The sequence below is a fragment of the Cynocephalus volans genome, chromosome 7 (assembly GCF_027409185.1).
Source record: "Cynocephalus volans isolate mCynVol1 chromosome 7, mCynVol1.pri, whole genome shotgun sequence".
Lineage (NCBI taxonomy): Eukaryota > Metazoa > Chordata > Mammalia > Dermoptera > Cynocephalidae > Cynocephalus > Cynocephalus volans.
The window spans coordinates 66,989,459-67,012,077 of record NC_084466.1 but is presented as its reverse complement, the minus strand read 5'-3'; the positions used below and the strand labels follow the sequence as shown (position 1 = coordinate 67,012,077).

At 37.4% G+C, this 22,619-nt stretch overlaps 2 protein-coding genes across 6 annotated transcripts in view; one reads left to right on the top strand and one right to left on the bottom strand.

The window, feature by feature from the left end:
* SETDB2 (SET domain bifurcated histone lysine methyltransferase 2) overlaps window positions 1–12,001 on the bottom strand; it is an 86,603-nt gene extending 74,602 nt beyond the window's left edge. For 2 of the 3 annotated variants that reach the window (XM_063103512.1, XM_063103508.1), the window contains exons 1-2: window positions 11,491–12,001; window positions 5,221–5,593 (exon numbers count right to left, since the gene is read on the bottom strand). In XM_063103512.1, the coding sequence (XP_062959582.1) occupies window positions 5,221–5,236 (16 nt within the window). In that variant the 5' untranslated portion in view covers window positions 5,237–5,593; window positions 11,491–12,001. The remainder of the gene's footprint in view (window positions 1–5,220; window positions 5,594–11,490) is intronic. The other variant, XM_063103509.1, reaches the window with a different exon arrangement.
* Window positions 12,002–12,254: 253 nt separating this feature from the next.
* The window catches only part of CAB39L (calcium binding protein 39 like), a 172,668-nt gene continuing 162,303 nt past the window's right edge, over window positions 12,255–22,619 (top strand). For all 3 annotated transcript variants that reach the window (XM_063102478.1, XM_063102477.1, XM_063102476.1), the window contains exon 1: window positions 12,255–12,306. The gene's annotated coding sequence lies outside the window, so the exon portion shown is untranslated. The remainder of the gene's footprint in view (window positions 12,307–22,619) is intronic.

Sequence of the window (22,619 nt, the reverse complement as noted above, 5' to 3'; positions counted from 1 at the left end):
GCCATGTGACTACATCTGTTAAATGGGAATAAGAGTAGCATCTACCTCATGTAGCTTATGTGCAGACAAGCATGTGGTAGTTAGTAAGAAATTACCATATATAATTTAATGGGGAATATAATCTTAAGCAAAAGGAATTAATCTTTAATTGTGTAATTTTAGAGATCATCCAACTTAGTGGGGAAAATATTTCGTGAAGCAGAGCTTTCCCAGGGTCCCTAAAATCATTAGGTTTGTCACAGATAGATAACCAACAAAAATACCACTTTTAGGCAAAACTACTTTTCAAATGACTTAATGGATTATTGTTACCATATTTCTTTTCATGGATAGGAGTCCATATGCCATACAAGGATTTATCTTTATTAGAGGTAGACATCTAGATGGGAACGATTTTGAAAGCATTTTAAAATAGCTTCTGGTACCATTAAAATAAAACTCTGTCCTGGCCTGAGAAAAGCAGTAGTGATGCTGGAAGACAGCAACAGGAAACAACTGAATTTTGTCTCTCAGTGACTATCATCTAAAACTGTCTTAGAAATGCCAATACATGTTACTAAATTATTCCGATAGGAAATACTTAAATTATTTAAAAAGTAAACAGAGTAAATACTTAGTCTTGAAACTGATTAATATAGACAACACTAGTAATACAATTTAAGAATATAAAGCCAATCAAAGAAAATACTGAATCTATCTGCTTCTTAAATAAATGACTGTAACTATGCAATTCGTACTTATTTGTTCTGGGTTTTAAATAAATATATTGTTCCTTATGACATCCTTATTATCTCACATTGCTAGTTTTAATTTTCATTAAACTGGCACTTGTTCCTTATGTCTTTCCTCTTGATTATTTTTGTCTTCTTGCTATGAAAACCTTTAACTACAGTAATATTAAACAAGAAAAGAGGTAACCAACTTTCTGATAAATCCAGTTAACAACTTCTGTGCACAGAGACTAAATTAAGTATCATGGGAAGAAACATCTGGATGACTTTCATTTCAACTGCAGACTGAATAGATGGTTACTACAATGTTGACAATTTTCGTTTCTTGCTCCTGACCTTTATTTATTTGCACATTATGTGCATGCTCAGAGTTATAATCTAAAACTGTAAATATTTCAGTATACTTCACTAGAAGATATTTACAAGGAATAAAAGCAGGTACCTGAAGATCAACTCAGTATACGAATATTGCTGCTACTTGCCTATAAAATGAAGAATACCATCTGATAACTGTATTGCCTGTTCAAATTTGCTCTTTTATTTAGCTAGATGGGACTATTTATTGTCAGACCATAATCATGAAGAAGTATAGTAGCTTTGTAAAGAAGGAAGCCAATTAAATTGTGTATCTATATTATATGTCTCCCAATCTCATTTGAGGTAGACAGTCTTTATAAACAGGCAATGCTCATGTATCATACTAATCTGAATTCATTTACTAGATGAATATTTACGGAATACCTACCAAATACACTGATAATGACCTAGGTGCACAAAAACATATATAGAGAGGAGCTTCAGGGCATCTTTGAGCCTGTGATTGGCAAAATGTGGTCTATGAACTCTTGGTAGTCACCAAATCTTTTCAGACAATACACAACATCAAACAATTTTGAAAATAATATGAAGACATTTGCCTTTTTTATGGTATTGACATTAACTGACGTACGGCTCTGGTGAGTAAAACTGCTGGTGTCTTAGCATGAATCAAGGCAATGGCACCAAACTATCAGTAAGTCAATGATCTTCATTGCCAATTTCACTTAAGAATATCTTTGATGAAGCAACATAAATGATTATAATCATTTCCATAGCCATTACAGCACAATGGCTGTCTTAAGAAAAATCACTGGTAGGGTTCTTTGCCTTGCTTGCAAGCTAAACTAACTGCCTTTTTCCCCCCCCCATGGTAAACCATTTTTACTTAAAAGAACCACTGCAGCTGGCCAGTTAGCTCACTCAGGAAAGTGTGGTGTTGATAACACCAAGGTGAAGGGTTCAAATCCCAGTACTAGCCCGCTGCTTCTGCCTACCAAATAATAGTAATAATTGGGGTTTTCCGGTTAGCTGAGCTGGTTAGAGCACAGCCTTATAATTCCAAAGTCATGGGTTTGTATCTCCATACTAGCCAGACACACACACACACACACACACACACACACACACACACACACACACACACGCAAAAAGTTAAAAAAAAAAAAATTAAAGAACCACTGATAAAACTATGATTTTTCAGATTTGGGTCTCTGGCACACATTTTCTTAAAAATGATCAAAGTGAGCCCAAGGGCAAAACTGACAATATTTGTTGCTAACAATAAAATTGAAGCTATCAGGTGAAAACTAAAATTCTGGAAACGTTGCACCTGCCATGGCAAGCCTGAAAGTTTCTCAATAATTAACCTTTTTAATGAGATCAACAGCAATATTAACAAATGTAGTTTTGAAATATCATATGTTGAAATGTATCAACATTTGGAAGATCTTCAAAATTCACTGACCAATATTTTACAAGTGGCTACTATATGATGTTGTAAAATAACACACGAATGTCTTGTCCCACTCAAAGTGCAAGACAGACCAATGGATTTTAATGTAACAGAATATTAAAAACACTCATTGATTGGAGTTCAGATTCCACACTCAATTAACCTTTAAAGAGTGCCTACTTGAATTTTGGAGTCCTAACAAAAAAAATATCCACAATTATAGTATATGAAGAGCTACTAAAATACTTTTCCCTCTTCGAACTTCTTGTCTGTGTGAAGCTTCACTGCCTTTATACAGTTCAACCAAAGCAACATATCACAGCAGACTGAATGCAGAAGCAGATATGAGAATCTCTCTTCTATTTAGCCAGATATCAAGATATGTGTAACAATGTAAAATAATGTTATCCTTCTCACTAATATTTCTGCTTTAGAAAATAGTTACTTTTAACATTTCTAATACTTTGAATTTATTTTCTTAAAAATGAGCCAATTAATACTTTTGAAACTTCTGTTTCAATTCTGAATACAGTAAGTATGAACAGATATAACCCTCATAAACAAAAGGTCTTTGGGGTTTTATATACTCTATAAAGTAGTCCTGAGATCAAAAAATGATTGAGAACCATTGACCTAGATGAGTAAATCAGTACTATAATCTGTTTAATAACACATATATTACAAGTAGGTTAAAGGGCAGTGGAACTATTCTGTATGATACTCCAACAGTAGATTCACGACGTCATGCATTTGTCAACACACACAGAGATTTAAAGAACAAAGAGTGAACCTTAATGTATGCAAATTTCAAAAATCATTTAGAAAGTCAAAGACCCCAGTATAGAATGCAGACTGTGAAGAGAATCTAATTCTATAACAAATGTATAAACAACCTCACTAAAGGGCTGGATTGAAAAGGTGCTGACTGAAGTAACTCTGGAAATGAGTGAGTCTGTAAGATTATAAACAAAAGGAACTGCACATATGTACTGTATTCTAATGGATAAATTATTTTCCCACCTGGGAATGGGTTTACAATTGTGATATACATACACATATACATACATACAGGAATTGAACAATTAAGCAAACGGATGATGGGTGTTGGCAATCAAGTTTCTCACTACTGGAGTGGGAGTTCACAGATAAGGAAGGACAGGAGATTAGAATGATCCATGTGGTAATGAATTAGAGTTGAAAACATCAGCATAAATTCATATTTAGCTTAATATAGATACAGATGATTACATATAGAAATACTTATAGATATGTATATATGTACATGTCAGAATACACATGTTTCCTTGCTCTGTCACCTGAGAGGGACTATAAGCAAGGACACCCCAGTAACAACAAGCCTATCACCCAGACCTTGGTTTCTAATACCATTCTCTCCCATAAAAGGAACCAGACCTCATTCAAGAAATGACTGATTCTAGGGCTGGGGCAAGAAATACACCAGATGAGCCTGGAGACTCTTCTAGTGCTATAAATCAGAAACAAATAACAAACACCTACGCTGATGAGGGTGTGTAAAAAGGACACTGAAGCCAACTGAAAGAGCTCCCAATGGCCAAATCTGGGGCAATTCAGGCAATAAAATAAAGTACAAACTGATTATAATCCAAAGTATAAAATAAGTATCTATGAGTCCATATTGATATAAATAATTGAATAAATAAATGGGGAAGAAGAGAGAAATCTCCCTTGCAGAAAAATTCCAAATAATTTGTGTAGATATTCTGCTGTCAAGGAGGGGGATCATAAATCCCCAATCTTTAATGTGTGGGCTACATGTAGTAATTTACTTCTAAAAACAGTAGGAAATGGGAGGGGAAAAAAAAAAAAGAAAACTTTACGGTGGAGAAAACTGATAAAACTACCTACTAACATCAGCCAGATGATTAAGCTCGGTATCAACAATGAGAAATCATGGTGATAGCATGTACCCTTGATATGAAAATGGCATTTTAACTCTGTGATCTTATCTCCCTAAAACCCATAAACCCAGTCTAATCATGAAAAAAACATCAGACAATAACTCCAATTCTGGGGCATTTTACAAAATACTTGGATACAAATCCCAAAATATCAAAACCGAGAAAAGTCTGAGACAATTCCACAGCCAAGGGTAACCTAAGGAGACATGACAAAGAAATGTACTATATCCTGGATGGGACCTTGGAATGAAAAAAGACATCAGGTGAAAATTAAGGAAATCTAAATAAACTATGGACTTTAGTTACTAGTAGCGTGTCAATATTGGTTCATTAATTGTAACAAATGTTTGCTGGCCGGTTAGCTCAGGGTTAGAGTACAACACTGAGGTCAATGGTTTGGATCCTCTTACTGGCCAACTGCCAAAAAGAAAAAGAAAATTTGTGACAAATGTACCACCCATATGTAAGATGTTAATCATAGGCAAATCTGGGTGTTAGGTATACAGAACTCTCTGTACTATCCTCTCAATTTTTCTGTTAATGTGAAAGTTTCCTAAAAAATAAAGTCTATTTTAAAAACCACATTAAAGTACTAAGTTAGGACTACTGATTCAGAATTATCAAGACAGCCAAAATTGGCTACATGAAAATAATTCCTTAATTCCCTCTAATTCAGAAGAGTCACTTGCAATGAAAAACCTAGAAAAATTCCACAATTCAGCTTAAGTTGTCTATATACTATTAAATATAAAGTTTAACAATGTGTGCTTCAACCTACCATTTTTTTCTCCCATCTTTTGTTGTTGTTTATAAATATAAAACTCTTCAAAATTAGGTTTATAGAAGGACTAAATGATATGAATCACTTTGATTGGAGAATATAATTGTAATCCAATTGTGGTCTCTATGAAAGTTGCAGTCCTCAGACAAAATACATCATTATACCCTTCTAAACCCAATATTCTTTGATACTTGAATTTTCATATAGAAACTGTGGCTGAAGAAAATATCAGAAATGACCAATAGTCCAACCAAAAGACAAGTCCATGCATCTTCACCAAGTGAATATTTGTAGTTGTATCAGATCACTGACAGTATCTTTAAAAATAAAAACCAACTCCATCTTTTGTTCCACAACTGCATGAAACATTCTGTAAAGAAAATAAAGAATAGTGCATATTTGTAAAGGACAAAATATAAAAGGTAAAAAGATACTGTTGTAACAATAGCTCTGTCTTTTAAAATGTCATGACCCATAACAAAAATAATACACATTAACTGGAAAAATGTGTAAAATATCAGATTTCTTGGAATATTGCAGACAAGAATCAGCTATAATCCTTACACTCATATTTAACATATTTGTTAATTTACATTTACATTACATTGTTAGTTAACAATTAGACTATCCCTATTTTTCTTACTTTGGATTTTATAGTGCATATAATATTTTATAATCTTTCATTAATAACATATCCTGCACTTTCCCCATCATTAACTTTTTTTTATAATTCAACTAAGTGGCTGTATAATGTACTTTGGTCAATAATCCATACATTAAAGTATATTAAAGATTTTAATGATTAATTTTTAATAAATTATTAGTAAATAGTATGAATAAGCCTCTGTGTTGGACATTTCGATTGTTTTTATTTTTTTAGATTGTTATTATTTTTCAGTATATAATAAATAACGTTGGAATAAATATACTTTATGCATATTTCCGATTATTCCGTTAGGACATACACCTAGAGGTGGAACTAATAGGTCAAAAACAGATCAACAATTTTCATTATCAAGATGTTATTCAACATTTGGTAAAATCTTCTGCCACTTCCACACCAAACCCACAGAAATGCTAGAAGACTTTTTAAAAATCTATATAGTCATGCTGAAAACAAACAAACAAAAAAACAGAACTCTCTATGGACCAAGTCTGTGAGGCCTCTCTGGGGAAAGGTAACAGATGGGAAGCTACATAGATAAAGCCAACCATAATCACAACAGCAGAAGGATGGGCAGGAATCCTCTCACAGGAGGTAAATGCACAACTGAGAGTCCTCAACCATGTGAAGAAGGCTACACCATGAAAGAGACTTAAGAAGCCCACCAAATTGATGGACTTGTATTCAAGAGGAGAATTAACAGAGCATCCAGAAAATAACTTTAAAACAAATGTTATTGTATTTAATATCCTCAAAGAGCTAAAGAAGGAAACCTCATCCATATAAGGATGAATATGGAAGGAAAGAAGGAAAATATAAGGAAGGAAAGAAAGGAAGAAAATATAAGGAAAGAAATAACATATAATTTTTTTTTTTTTTTTTTTTTTTTTTTTTAAAAGATGACCGGTAAGGGGATCCTAACCCTTGACTTGGTGTTGTCAGCACCACGCTCAGCCAGTGAGCGAACCGGCCATCCGTATATGGGATCCGAACCCGGGGCCTTGGTGTTATCAGCACCGCACTCTCCCGAGTGAGCCACGGGCCGGCCCATAACATATAATTTTGAAAAATAATTAGATACCTTGGACATAAAAGTTGTTGAAATAAACTCAATAGACGACAATAATAGAACAAACTTACACAAAGTGAGTTTGTAACCTAGAAAACTAAGTTGAATAATTCACCAAGAACACAGAGCAAAGAAACAATAGGAAGGATAAATGGAGAGAATGGAGATGAGGTAACAACGATCAAGAATTTCTCAAAAGTGGGAAACACATAAGCCAAGCCCACTGAGTCCACTGGGTGCCAAGCAGATAAAATTCTTAATACACACCACTAGACATACTGTGATAAACTGCAGAGAATAAAAAATACAGTCTTCAGAGCTTCCAAGAAATCTAGGTTATTTAAAAGGGAAGCGTATCAAACTAGTAATGAGACTTCTCACCAGAAATGCCAGATGCAAAATGTTAAAAGAAAATAAGTATGAATCCAGAATTCTATATCCAGCCAAGCTAACTTTCAATATTGAGGGTGAAAAAAAGAGGTTTTAACACATATTAAAAAGCCACTCAGAGACTCTCTGAAAGAAGGAAGTATTTCATGAAGAAAAATGAAACTAGAAGTACTGAGGTACAAGAAGGAACAATAAGCAAGTAAATGAGTAAAACACATCAATGCTACATAAATACAGATTAAAAAGAATTTAAATAACAAATGAAACAAAAATGCTATAAAATATCACCATGAGAGATTATGTTAGTTTTTTGAAGGGGGGATTAAAGATCAGAGAAAAGTAGGAGCATGCTAAATTCTTCATAGGGAGGATATCAACACTGATTAAATTTAGACTTTGTCAGGAAGATATAAATTTAGGAACTGTGTTGAAAATGAAAAGGTAATCTACTGAAACAAACAGAACAGTGAAAACTTGGGCCTAAACTCAATTAAAAAGAGAAAGAGGAAAATAAGATATAAAAGATACAAAGAGAAACATGGTAAATGACAGAATAAGGCCAAATACATTAATCACAATAAAGGTGAATTTGTTAATCCCACCAACTAAAGGACACACTCTCGGGCTGACAGGTTAGCTCAGGTGGTTAGAGTGCAGTGTTGATAAAACCAAGGTCAAGAGTTTGGATCCCTGTACAAAACAGTCACCAAAATAAATAAATAAATAAATAAAGGACAGACTTTCAGACTGGATTACAAGCAAACCTAGCTATATTTTTAAATAAGAGACCCACCTAAATCACATAAAATGTCACAGAAAGGTTGGAAATGAAGGGATGTGAAAAAAGACCCACCAGCAAATACAAGAAGCAGCATTATATGAAAACCAGTAAAGACAAAGAAAAATATTTTATACCAGCAGAACTTACCATGAAGATTTAATATTCATAAACTTTTATGAACAAATAATATCATCTTGAAATATGCAAAGCAAAACTTAAACAAATACAAGGAAAATACACAAATCCAAAATTTTGGTGGGAAAGTAACAAACCTTTCTCAGAAACTGACAAAGTAGGCCAAAAAATGTGGTTATAAAGGATTTAAATGACAGATAAATTAACATGCTTGATCTAACAAAGGTATAGAACTCTGAACCCAATAGAAAATACTTTTGGCAGGGAGGGGAGAAACAGGCATGAAATTTATAAAAATTGACTGTGTACTAGACCAAAAGGAATTCTCAAATTCCAAAGGAATGTTATGAATAATTATACAAAGAAATAAAAACAATAAAGATCTTACCAGAGGTGCATGCCACACATCCTCACCCCTCACTCCCAGTATACCAGGGTCCTTAAAGTTTTATAGATGACCTGTACAAAACTTTCATGGAATGAATAATTTTTATCATATACAAACTTACAGAGCAGGAAAAATACAGAAAGCTAATCACCTTTTTATGAGATTAGGAAAACCTCGACAAGCAAGAAAAAAACTCAAGGTCAAAATCACTTCTGGGAATGGATGAAAAAAAATACTAAATAAAGGAATCCAGCAGTACAGTAAGAGTTTACTACCAAAGTAGGATTTATCCCAGGAATACTCAAAGTTTAACATGAAAAGTTTATCAATGTGAATTCCTCTATTAACAGACGAATGGAGGAAAATTATCATCTCAGATGCAGAAAAACAAAACGAAGCAATTCAATAAATATTAATAACTATTCTGGAGGGGCCTTAGCAAACTAGGAATAAAAGAGACCTTCCTTAATCTGATAAAGAATATCTGCCCAAACCTGGCAGCAAACCTCATACTCAATGAAAAAACATTAGAAACATTTTCATTAGTCAGGAACAGGATTGAGGATACTTGCCATCACTGCTCTGACTCCATATTGTGCTGGAATTCTTAAAGAAATGAAATGTAAGATAAAAAGAGGCCTAAAGATTGAAAGAAGAGAAAAATCTATGACTAGAACAAATAAATAAAAACTAACAAAAAGTAAAGTCAAAAGCCAAGCAAGGAGTCGAGAAAAAACATCAATAACAAAAAGGGGACATAATTAACCATACAAACTGAAGAGATTTTAAAAATTATACAGGATATATAGCATCCAGGACACATAAAGAACTCCTTAAGTCATTAAGAAAATGATGACCCAAAAGAAAAATAGGTAGTTTTCTTAACAGAAATTTTAGAAATGTATATAAATAATAGGTTAACAAACATATAGACACCCCAAGCTTAAATCAGAGAATAAAAATTAAATTAAAAAGTTAGTATCATCTTCAGCCATAAGATGAGCAAAAATTAAGATATCATGTGTTGGTCTAGACTATAGGGAAACCGAATTCTCATAGACTAGGCATGGGATGTGTAAATTAGTAGAGGTACTTTGGAGACAAATTTGGCATGACCTATTAAAATTTAAAATGTTCATAACTTAAAACCAAGCAATTCCACTTTTAGGTATATATCCTTGAGAAATAGCACAACAGCACAAGAAAACACAAAGATTTTCCTTGCAGCATTGTTTGTAAGGTGAAAAATGGGAAACAACCTAATGTCCATCAAGAGAATGGCAAAAAAAAAAATGTTCTATATATAGCACATATCAAACAAAAACAGAATTTAATATGAAAATCGATGAGAGACAAAGAGAAATATTTTACATTAACAGAACAATTCAGTTATACACTGGAACATTATGCAGCAGGTAAAAGATATCCATAAATAACACAATGAGCTATAAATAACATGCATACAGGCAAAAACATTGCCAAGTAAAGAAATAAAGTTACAGAATGATATAGTATACTATTGCTATTTTTAAAAGTACATATGCGGGCCGGCCTGTGGCTCACTCAGGAGAGTGTGGTGCTGATAACACCAAGGCCACGGGTTCGGATCCCACATATGGATGGCCCGTTGCTCATTGGGTGAGCGTGGTGCTGACAACACCAAGTCAAGGGTTAAGATCCCCTTACCGGTCATCTTTAAAAAAAAAAAAAAAAGTACATATGCACATGTGCAACTATAGACAATATGTAAGTATAAGTATAAAAAAGGACTTGAAGGCTCTGCACCAACATGAGGAGGCAAACAAGGATTCTGGATTGTGCTCTTTATCAGTAAGGTTCTAATTTTGTAAAAGGAGAATGTAAAAGTGCACTTAATTTTAAAAGTTGAGGGGACTTCAAACCGTTTCTGAGAAGATTTGTATTTGTACTGTCTTTAATTCCACTTTTCCACGAACTTTTTGAAGTACCCTCGTATACAATTTTCAAAAAGGAGTTGTCTGTTTTAAAGCCTTTTAACAGGCATATTGCCAAGTTGCCTTCCAGAAAGATTCTATCAGCTTATAATTCTACCTAAGCACACTCAGTAATAGCTTTATTTTTAAAAAGCTCTTACCAGTGTTGTTCACACCTTCCTAAAATTTGAAAATAACTGAACTTACAAAAGTAAAACATGTTTACTGAAGACAATTTGCAAAATACTGTACAGTAAAGCATAAAGAAAATATAAATCACTCACAATCTCATCATCCAGAGACAACCGGTGTTAATATTTCTGAGGGTAACTGGGATTTTAAAACGTGTTTACTTTTCCCTTTTCGCACTTTTTCATTTTGACAGCAAAGTAATTAAGACATTTAGCTTCGCTTCCATGTATGCATGACTCCTTTTCGTTTTAAAAAATAGGGCCTAAGGTATCTCGACTCCTGTTTTAATTATGATACTAATGAACATTTACTGAGTATAAACCACGTGTCAGGCACGCTTCTAAATACTTTAAGTTTGTGGGATAAACTAGCATGTCAGCTTTTCTATGAGGAAGCTAAGGCGTGTCACATTGTAAGTGGTAGACAAAAAAGTAAGGAACTGGGCAGCCTGGTTTCAGAATCCAAAAGTTTCGATTACTCTTCTACCGCCTTAAGGTTACCTCTCCTTGGCCTCATAGGATTCCACATGCCGAAGAGCACAGTTAACTACCTGCCTTTCCTTATTTTATTTAATTACTTACGGGGTAATTACTTATTGGATTGTGGTTGATGAGAGTCAAGAGCTCTTAGGATCTAATCTGAACTCCGTGATCTTGGATAAATGATTTCACTTATTTAGGGCTTGTGTCGTCTTACCTGTGAAATGGGTCAGTGGTTAAACCTTCAAATTCTGCTTCTGGGTATTATATTGCAGTCCATTTATAATGCAGCCCCTTTTACAGCCTCAGACTCCCAGATCTTAGAAAAAGCCTCTCATTAAGGCGTGCACCGGGAGACAGACTGAAATGGGGGTTGAGAATTCCGTGCCCCCTTCTCCAGCCCGGGAGTGCACGTGGGTGCAAGGAGCGGAGAGGCTGCAAGGGCTGGAGTGCAGCCCCTGCTCACGCGGCCGAGGGCTCTGTGGCGTATCCAGGTCCTGTCGGGGGGGCTAGCCACCGCCGTGCCTCGCCTACACTGGCTCCACTGCGTTCCACGCCGCCCACCAGACCTGAGGGCTGCGCTCCGCCCGCTCCGTTGTCGAGGCTGGGTTCCCCCGCGGGTAGGGCTCTTCGGCTCCCCGTCACAGAGACCCCACGGCCACAGGTGCCCTCTGGCCGGGAAGTACTTCACCATTTACCATCCCTCAACTCAGAGACAACTGCCCCGCCTCGCCTCAGCCGGGGAGTGAGGAGATTGCAACCTCTCTTTCCTAACGCGATTAACTAGATGGGAGGAGTCGGATGCCAACATCCCCCACCGCCTGGCCCGAAGTCCATTGGTCGCACTCCCCTTGGGTCCCCGCCTCAGAGGTCGGCGCGCGCACCGCCGGCACCGTGGTGGCGTCCGAGCGCGCCGCCTCCCGATTGGCCGCCAGAGCTCTCGGCTTGTCTCGCGTTCCCTGGCTGGACCAATGGGGTTACCCGCAGTCGAGAGGCCAGCATAGCTGGAGTGGTGGCGCAGCTGTTTCCTACGGTAGGTGTATGGCTGCCATCTTGTGTGTGGCTGGGACTGGGCTTCTTGCGGGTGGAAAGCTTATAAAGCAGTTCGTCGTTGTAGAGGGGGCCTGGGGGAACAGTAGGGGAGAGGAGGGGCCTGAGGGAGGAGACCTACAGCCTTTTCAGTTGCCTGAGAGGATAGGTTTCTTGGTCCTGAGCGTCATTCCTCCTCAGGGAAAGGGGATCCCAGGTCTTAGTTTGTTGGTCGTTGTGGGGACTTGGTGAGGGCTTTGATGCCTTAACATTGATTCCTTGGTTCCGGGGAGCTTTTTTAGTTATCTTTGTCTAGAAAAGATTCTATCAATCCCCTTTATTGACGAAAGAGGCTGGGTGGTGGACTACCTGACCAGAAAGGAAGAAAGCTGGTAATGGAAGGGCAGAGAGGGAGATGCCTCACCACTTCGTTTTCTGCAATTTGCGAGGGAGCGGCGGCTAAACTGTTTGCTCTTCTCGAGTGTTACCCTTTGACCAAGGCCATCCTTTGGTATTAGTGAGTTCTGCGTTTGGGTAGTTTTATTTATTTATTTATATTTTTTATTTTTTGACCGGTAAGGGAATCGCAACCCTCGGCACGGTGTGGTCCACACCACGCTCAATCAGTGAGCGCACCGGCCATCCCTATATAGGATCCGAACCCGCGGCCTCGGCGCTACTAGCGTCGCACTCTCCCGAGTGAGCCACGGGCCGGCCCTGGGTAGTTTTATTTCTTAGCGTGCAGCCAGCATTCCTGCAGCGGTCTGTTTTTAAAAGCTAGAAAGTGATGGTCTTTGTAGAAACGGGGAAAGTGAAGAATTTTGTCAAATCTTGATCTTACTGCTTTTGATGTGTTGAAGATTTATAATTCACTGGTCTGCCATGACGTGTTTGCTTGCTTCGTCATGGGGCAGGAGAGGCTTCTGTAAGGGAAACCACCTAAACGTCTGATCTCTTTAGGAGTGGGAGGAAAGAGACAGGAATTGCCCGTTTTCCTTCTTATATATGTAATTTTTTATCAATAGAAATCACGCGTCGTCTTTCATTTCAGTAGAAATTTTTTTCGGATCTGAAGACCAAGGCAATGAAAGGCTAGTATTTTGTGACTAACTCTGGCAGGTTTTAATTTTTTTATTTTTGGCGGCTGGCCGTTAAGGGGAACTGAACCTTGACCTTGGTGTTACAAGGCTGAGCTGTAACCAACTGAGTAACCGGCCAGCTCCAACTCTAGCAGTTTTGACACTCAGAAGAAAGCAGAGATACTTATCTTACTCTCTTGAGTTTAGTTTTCAGTTATTCAAGGTTAACTGATGACCCAGCCGAGCTATCAGTACGTGATATAGACACTTCGTGATAGGAATACTGAAAAACAAAAACAAACAGTAAAATAATAGTGATGAATTTAAAATTAATTTTGTTTTTAATTTACTTTTTTGTTTGTGAGCTCTGTAAAGTCTTAAGTTGCAAGAATGCAACATCAATAATTTAGTGTGAGTTGATGTGTTAATACAATCTGTCTTATCATGTAGGAGATGGATGCATTAGAAACACCAATTTCTTAGTAGGAACTCAGTAAATGCTTGCTAATACTTTAGTGTTTCATTAACCTATAAAAATGCCTGGCATATCTTAGACAACATAATCGTTGAGTGAATAAGTAAAAGAATGTGATAACTGAGAGGTATGAATATTTTTTTTTTAGCCCAACTAAGAATCTTTTAATGTGCTTTCTGGAAAACTTGACTTTTGGTTTGGACTAAATATATTTGTTACTTCCAGTTTATACATACAAATAATATTAAGGATAGGTTCATAATACTTTTACAAGGTCTTCCTATAGAGAAATTTAGATAATTAAGATGAGCCCTCAAGCAATAATGCTCTGTTTGCCATTGTTTTCTTGAAAGCACATAAGATCTCAGTAGATGAATACCAAATTTAACAGTGCTTTGTATCTCTTCTTTTTTTTTTTTTTTTAAAGATGACCCGTAAGGGGATCTTAACCCTTGACTTGGTGTTGTCAGCACCACGCTCTCCCAAGTGAGCTAACTGGCCATCCCTATATAGGGATCCGAACCTGTGACCCTGGTGTTATCAGCACCACACTCTCCTAAATGAGCCACAGGCCGGCCCTCTTTGTATCTCTTTTGCTGAAGAAAATTTATTGCTTTGCCAGTTTCTTTCTTAACGGGATTAAGTCAAAATACTGCAAAATTTACCATATTGCACAGATATCTGTAAATTTAAATAGATTAGTAAGTTTTAAATAATAAATTATCTTCAGGTTTTTCTATGAAGAGTACAGTCCTTTAGATTTCATAATCTATAATTTCCTGAAAAATTTTAGAAATTTTTTTAGGTGTCATTTTTCAATGAACTACTTTAAGTGACTAAGCAAAAATGATTTTCACTTAAATTGGTATGTTCGAGATTATTTTCTAATGAAATCTCACATACAAATTTAGATTTTTCCCCTTATCATAAGTGATGCACCCTGTTTAATTATAAAAGAACAAATTTGATAACACCTTTTAAATAAATGTACTGTTTTGTGCAGAATGTAGATTAAAATCTGCCTTTATAATTCTCCACAAAAAACCAATTAAAGCTGTTCTCAGGATTTTTTTGGAATTTTTGCATTTGCTATTTTAAAAATCTAAGCGATTTTATGATTGAAGATTTTAGGGTGATTATAAGCGTTTCCCTAAAAAAGCACATTTAAAATATGATAGGTTTTTATGCTTCGGTAACTGAAAAACCAAATTAACATATAATCTTTTCTTCTTTTAAAAATTACTTTTGAAGTATTAGAAATGCATTATGTACTTTATAATAACTTTAATAATATAAAATATCACTTGGGGAACATTTTGAGGTGAATTTGCAGAAAATTTTCCTCATTAATTTAGTGCATTTCATCACATTTCTGGTCTTTAACCAGTGTAGTCCATATGGGGATAAATAAAACAATGTGACTGAAAATAAAAAATAATTTAAAACTGTCTAAAGATCAAAATGACCACTGCAGTTTGTAATGTTCAGCTAATCAGTGAAACTATTTGAATGTCTGAATCATGAGAATTTCCATTAACCACTGACAATGAGTGTTAGATAAAAATGGAACATCCAGATTGTTACTGTTAAAGGAGAAAACATTTAAAGTATTATATATTTAGCTTTTTTTTTAAATAAGGATGGAGGAGGGATACTTTTCTAGGTAAACCCCCTGTGACTTCCTTTCTAATCTCATTTGTTTCTGCTGCTTAAACCAGTATTTTATGTAAATGAGCCCTAAATCTCTGATAAATTCTGGTCTCTTGAGCCCTTAACACACATTTCTCATGGACTTTTGTACACTTTGAGCTACTCAGTTTTATACAACTCTTCTTTTTTATGTTTCCTATCTTGATGAATGTAATAGGTGGCTCAGATTTAAATTTTTAAATTCTTACCTCTTTCCTTTGCCCAACTGGGTGATCTATAGTGTCAGTCTCCAAAATGGCTTTCTTCATGTTTTTACTCTCACTGCCACTGCTCTAATTTAACTGCTCTTTTTTTCCCTCAAAAACATTTTACAGTAGTCCCTTCTTGTCCTCAGCTTTGCGTTCCTGTGGTTTCAGTTACCTGCAGTCAACTGAGGTCTGAAAATATTAATATATTTTAAGAGAGACGGAGAGGCCACATTCACATTACTTTTATTACAGTATATTGTTACAATTATTCTACTTTTATTGTTGTTAATCTCTTACTGTATCTAATTTATAAATTAAGCTTTATCACAAGTATGGATGTATAGGAAAAAACATAGTATATACAGAATTCAGTACTATTGCGGTTTCAGGCATCCACCGGAGGTCTATGGTATATGCCATTGTATTTACAAAGTCCACCCTCCTCAGCCTGAAATTTATATTAAAGTATGGGTTTGGTTACTGTGATGGAGAAACTAAAAAATAATTGTGGCCTTAAAAAAAAAAAGTTTATTTCTTTCCTTTGTAAAAGTATGAGCTGATCAGGTGGCCTTGCAACACACAGTTGTCAGGGGCCCATGTTCTATCTTGTTGCTCTGCCATCCTCAGGCAGCTCCATCTTATGGACCAAGATGGCTGCTTCACATTCTGCCATTACATACTGCATGCTTATGTTGAAGGGTAAAATGTATTGTGGTAGGCGCACAATATTTGTAAGTGAGAATGGGAGTAGGATTTTATTCCCCACCTTAGTTTTTGTTTTTATTTTTATTTTTGTCTGGCCAGTAAAGGGATCTGAACCCTTGATCTTGGTGTTACAAAGCTGTGCTCTCACCAACTAACTCAGCCAGCCAGCCCACAACTTAATTTTTAAAAACTTATTTTTACATTGTAAAAGAAAAAAAAAGTTGAACAATTTTATCACTTCTGTGATGATTTCATGAACATTTGATGGTTATTATCAGGTTCCTGATAGTTATATTGGGAAGGGAGTAAGTAAGGTAGCTTGTGGCCTATATTGTTACTTGTTATTTGTGCATTCTAATGACCACTTTGTACTTTCCATTTCTCTCTGTCAAAGTGTTTCCCACTGCCAAAAATTACATTCTGTTGAAAGTAATTGATGCCTAGCTCTACCACCTTCTACCTGAAGTTTAAACAGGTTTCATTCAAACACAATCTCAAATTCTTAATTTTACATATTTTGTTTTGTTTCTCATGGTCTTGTGAGAATATATTATTTTGGTGAGAAACAAAATAACTCCTTGGAAGGCAGGACTTCTTCCTGAGTCTAGTGAAATGTTTTGTATGTGGTTTATATGGGGTAAATGCTCATTTAAATTATATTTTAAATAGAATAAAGAATTGGGTGAGGAAATCCAAGCTAGGCCTATTAGGCTTTGCATGTAAAGTGTGATCTATGCCTTTGGGGAGTGTGTTCATCTCTCACAAGTCAAGAAATAAAAACATCAGTATCCTGATAGGAAGTGAGCAAAGGACATGAACTCATGACCACAAAAGAGCAACCACAAATGGCTTATATGAAAAAAAAATTAACTAGTAATTAAAGAAATATTAAAACAGTGAAATTATTATTTTTAAACCTGTAAGATAATATACTGTTGACTAGACTACAGTGAGATAAAAATTCTTAATCACTTATAGGAATATAAATTTGTATAACTTCTAGAAAGCAATTTGTCAGAGTATGTTGAGACAAAAATATGTATGCTCTTTGACCTTTTCAAGGAAACTCCTAAGCAAATGGAGATGGAATCAAAGCTTTATGATCACAGTGTAATTTTATACTTGTGAAAATTAGAAATAACAAATATCCAATGGTAGGAGAATAGTTTTATAAGCCATCAAACATTCATCATATTATGAAAACACCAGAAAAAAATGTGGCCATAAAGCAGATAAAAATTACGTAAATATTTTAGAATGAGCTAAGAGAAATTTTTTTTTTTTTTTTTAAAGATGACCGGTAAGGGGATCTTAACCCTTGACTTGGTGTTGTCAGCACCACGCTCAGCCAGTGAGCTAACCAGCCATCCCTATATAGGATCCAAACCCGTGGCCTTGTTGTTATCAGCACCACACACTCCTGAGTGAGCCACGGGCTGGCCCTAAAGATGAAATCTTTGAAAGAGCCACATAAATCAGAAATAAAAGGAGAGATGGCTAGACCACAGAAGGATGTGAACTGAGAGCTGACAGAACTCAGGAAAGATTAGGAAAAAGGAGATGTTCTAAAATGATGATTAAATTAAAACACAAGAGTAGATATATATAACAGAAAACACAATAAGAGAAATAGAGAATAGAAAGGAGAAAAGTGAGGAAAATCAAACATTTTTAAAAAGGAGTCAAGAGGTGACAAGACGGGCAAAGAGGGCCAGAATATATATAATGGGAGTTGCCCAAATGTAAAAACCAAAGCATAGTGGTGATGGGTATATAACCCGTGAATATACTTAATGCCACTGGATTATATATTTAAAAGTGATTAAGGTAAATATTATGTTTATTTTACCACAATAAAAAAAAAAGTAAACTAAAGCAGTGGACTGGAGCAACTATTAGAATTACATTTCAAGAACACTTAACATTAAAGGTTTACCGTGAATCTGGGGTAATCAACCCAGAACAGTTAACACTGAGATGGAGTCTTGTGAAATTGTTGGATTTTGAAAATAAAGGAAAAAACCTTAATGAATCCATGGAAAAAAAAGACCAAGGCCCTTGGAAAGAAAATCAGATTGGATCAGATTTTTTGGCAGCAACATTTTATGCCAGATAAAACAAAGCAACATGTTTTAAAAATAAGGAAATAAAATGATTCGTATCTCACTAAACTGCCTTAAAAGAATTCAGGGCATTGATAGATATTTATAAACATGAAATAATTCAAGGGATATTCTCCCCATGATTTCTTCCTGAAGGATGTATTAAGAGAACAAGTTTCAGAAAACCAAGAAATGATTGGAAAATCTTCAACATAGGCTCAGGTGGTGAGCATTGAATATATTTTGTGTGTATTACCAAGATTAAAAGATGGGTATAATGGTGATAGAATAATTTGTAAATGTTATATAGTCTGACAATGTAGAAATAATATAATCCAACAAAAAATGGGAGAAAGGGAAAGTGAATGTAGAATAAGGTTGTTTGTCTGTTAGGCATAGCTAGGAGCCAAAAGGTAGTGCTTGAAGCTGACTGCTGGAAGCTTAAACATGTACAACATGAGTTTGAACTGCATGCATCTGCTTATACATGGATTTTTAAAAATAAATATATTGGAAAACTTCTTGGAGATTTGTGACAGTTGTTAAAAACTTGCAGAAGAATGGCATATCTTAGAAATAGCAAAAAAATTAGGAAGTGTGTCATGAATGCATAAAATATATGTGAAAGAGAGTGAGCTGAGATGCCGGGTACTGTTCAGGCTTTATTAAAGGAAAATAATCTGCCAGGCTGTGCTCAAAGTGACAGGCAGCCCAGGGCTGCCCTCAAAATGGGGGACAGGACCAGGTATGGGGGTAGGAGAGCATATAGTGCACAGAGGGCTGACTGATACCATCAAGGAGAGGGGCATTATGCTAATGTGGAAACTATGCAACCAGGGTGGAGAATTGTACCCTGGCAGAAGGGTTTCTGTTTTTTCAGGAGGCTTCTCGTAAAGGGAGGGGGGAGGGGTTTAGTGCTGGAGTGGAAAATAAGGCCAGCGGCTATTTTACACTTATTATGTGCACAGTGGTGCTGGTCACATCCAAAATCCATAATTCCTGCCTTTTAAGTATAGGGAGAAGGGGCAAAGGTCTTGTTCTTCTGAAGCTGCTTCCTGCTGGACATGGGCGAAGATATGGAAGAAAAATAAAAGATTTATGTTGGCGAGTAAAACAATTAGGTGGCAGGGTATTGGTTTCGTTTGGGGAGGCTGTATTCCTCCAGGGAAGAGTCACTGATTCTGAGGGACTGATACCCTCCTCGCAGGAACAATTCAGTGACCTTTTGGTTGATGAAAGCCTGCATTCGTTCCTGCAGGAAATTAGAGAAACACCAAAGGAGGCAGGGACCAAAAAATAGGATGAGGCAGAGTTAGGGGTCCTAGTAGGGGCATAAGAGGGTATCCAAGGGTTCAGTGAAATGGTTTAAGTTCTTTTGGATCAACCTGGATCCATTTATGTAATAGCTTTCCTCCTCCAAGAAGAGGCAGATGCCTCCCTTCTCAGCTATAAGGAATTAAAGGGCCCGACGGTTCTGTAAATCAACTGTCCAGAGTGAGGTGACCTGTTGCTGGAGAGAGGACATGTTATCTATACTTAGTTCTGAGAGGTTTTGATAGAATTGAGAGGCAGTAGCAAGGCCCGCTATGCCAGTCCGAGTTGAAGGAAGGATTCCTGCCCCAATTTAAAAGGTACTAGGGCTCCGTGGCGCACTCGGGAGAGTGCGGGTGCTGGGAGCGCAGCACTGCCCCTGCCGCGGGTTCGGAGCCTATATAAGGATGGCCAGTGCGCTCACTGGCTGAGTGCAGTGCGGCCGGTCACAAAAATGACAAAAAAAAAAAAAAAAAAAAAAAAAGTACTAGGGCTGGCCCTTGGCTCACTCGGGAGAGTGCGGTGCTGATAACACCAAGGCCACGGGTTCTGATCCTATATAGGGATGGCCAGTTAGCTCATTGGGTGAGCGTGGTGCTGACAATACCAAGCCAAGGGCTAAGATCCCCTTACCGGTCATCTTTAAAAAAAAATAATAAATAAATAAAAATAAAAGGTACAATTAGTGCCCTGTGGAAGCAGGGGACACTTACTGAGGGAGGGGGCCAAAGTTAGTCCAAGTCCCATCTCCATCCCTCCATCTGTCTGGACGGGGATGTCCAGGAGGAGCCAAAGAAGTATATGCAAGAAATTACAAGAAATTGTGTTGGGGGCAGGCAACAGGATAACATAGTTTTACAAAGGAAATATATTCCAGTTGTAGGGCATGGATGAGGAGGGGGTACGTGAGTGGTAGCATTTGGTGGTGTTATTAAGGCAGAGTGTGGGCAGGCCCTGCACAACACTGACAGTCCCCACTGAGGTGAGTTTAGAGGAAAGCAAAGAGACGTTTGTGGAAACATTGTGGGCTGCATCGACAGGGAGGGGGGTGACCACAGAAAGTTTCTCATGAAGTGGGAGACAGATAAGTTGCCTGGGGACCAGTCTGATTCATTGAGGACTGTGTTGTCCCTGCAGACCTGGAACCTCCATGTTCCAGGTAAGGTGGAGCATTGAGATAGGAGGAAACACGTGGGGAGGATGCGAAGAGTTAGGGAACCAAAAGAATTTAAAGGGCACATTGCCACAATGAAATTGTTAAGCATCCTACTGATAAGTAAAGGAGTGCCAGGAGAAATCTTCCTATAATGTTGCACTTCTTTGGGACAGCACTGGCCAATCCTGTAGCAAGTACTAGAACAGATAGTGTAATAGTAGCTCTTGTGCAAAGGACATGAAGTGGGCCTGCGAGAGTGAGAGGATAATCACTGGGGGAAAGATAATCCTTTTTCAGGGATTGTGGGAAGAGCGGAGGTCCTGGAGATTTTTAGTTTTGTGGGTCCTAAAATGGACGAAGTGTGAAGAGATGTTGGGTTGGGAGTTCAGTAGAGGGACCCCTCTGGCTTGGTGTTAACAGATTCTCAGGTGCTCATTTTACCAAGGATAAGTGATAACAAGGGGCCTTTCCTAGTACTTTTACTGCCATTGGGGTGGTAAGAAGTACTGTATAAGGCCCTTCCCAACCTGGTGAGAGGGGCTTTGGGATTCAGGTCTTAATACACACTTGCTGTCCCGGGCTCAGTTTAAAGTCTGAGAGCGTGGTGGGGAGAGGATGAGGTACTAGAAGGTTGGCCTACTCCCTAAGAAGATCCCTAATGAGTGAAAGAGTAGGGAGATACTGGCCTAAAGGCGCTGAGCTGAAAGAGAGAGATGTGAGGGTGAAGGATCTGCCATACAGAAGCTCAAAGGGGCTGCAGCCTGTGGGCTTGCGGGGGAGCAGCTCACATGCAAGTGAGTGACTGGTAGGTAGGCCAAAATGAAGGATGATTTCTGAGGTAAGAGCATGTGTTACTGCTGTAGCATCCTCTGAAGTGCAGGGAAAAGCCTCAATCCAACCTGAAAAGGTATCTACTAAGTTTAGAAGATAGCGTGTCCTTTTGTGGGGAGGCATGTGCGTAAAGTCAATTTGCCAATCCTGGCTAGGAGTGTATCCTCTGGCCTGGTGGGTGGGAAAGGACCGAACTTGGAGGCCAGCTTGATTGGAGCAACGAGTACACAAAGGACAATTTTGAGTGATTTGTTTTAGTAACTTGGCCATGTGGGGAGAGTAATATATGGGTTGGAGAAGGCGTAGTAGGGGTCCATAGCCTATATGAACCGAATTATGGAAATCTGAAAGAATTTGCTCAGCTTGTGTGGTAGGGAGGACATAGCAACCAGAGAGAGTATACCAGTTGTCCTTTCTTTGTGCTCCCAACTGATGGAGGTGTTGTATTTCTTGGGGTGTGTATTGGGGTAAGGGCGTAGAGGCCATGAGAAGGACCTGAGTGGGAGATGAAGAGTGGGGGCCTGGTGATTGAGCAGCCTGTTTTGCAGTTTGATCCACCAGTTTGTTTCCCTGGGCCATGGAGTTGTTGGAGGTTTGGTGTCCTATGCAGTGTATAACCCCAACCTCGTTTGGGAACTGTGCAGCCTCAATAGTTTGTGTTAGATTTAATATGGCATAACCTGCCATGGGGGGGAGGGGTGTAGGTGGTGCTCCCATCTGTGAACCGTGTAATGGGATGCGGGGAGATGTAGAAAGAGGT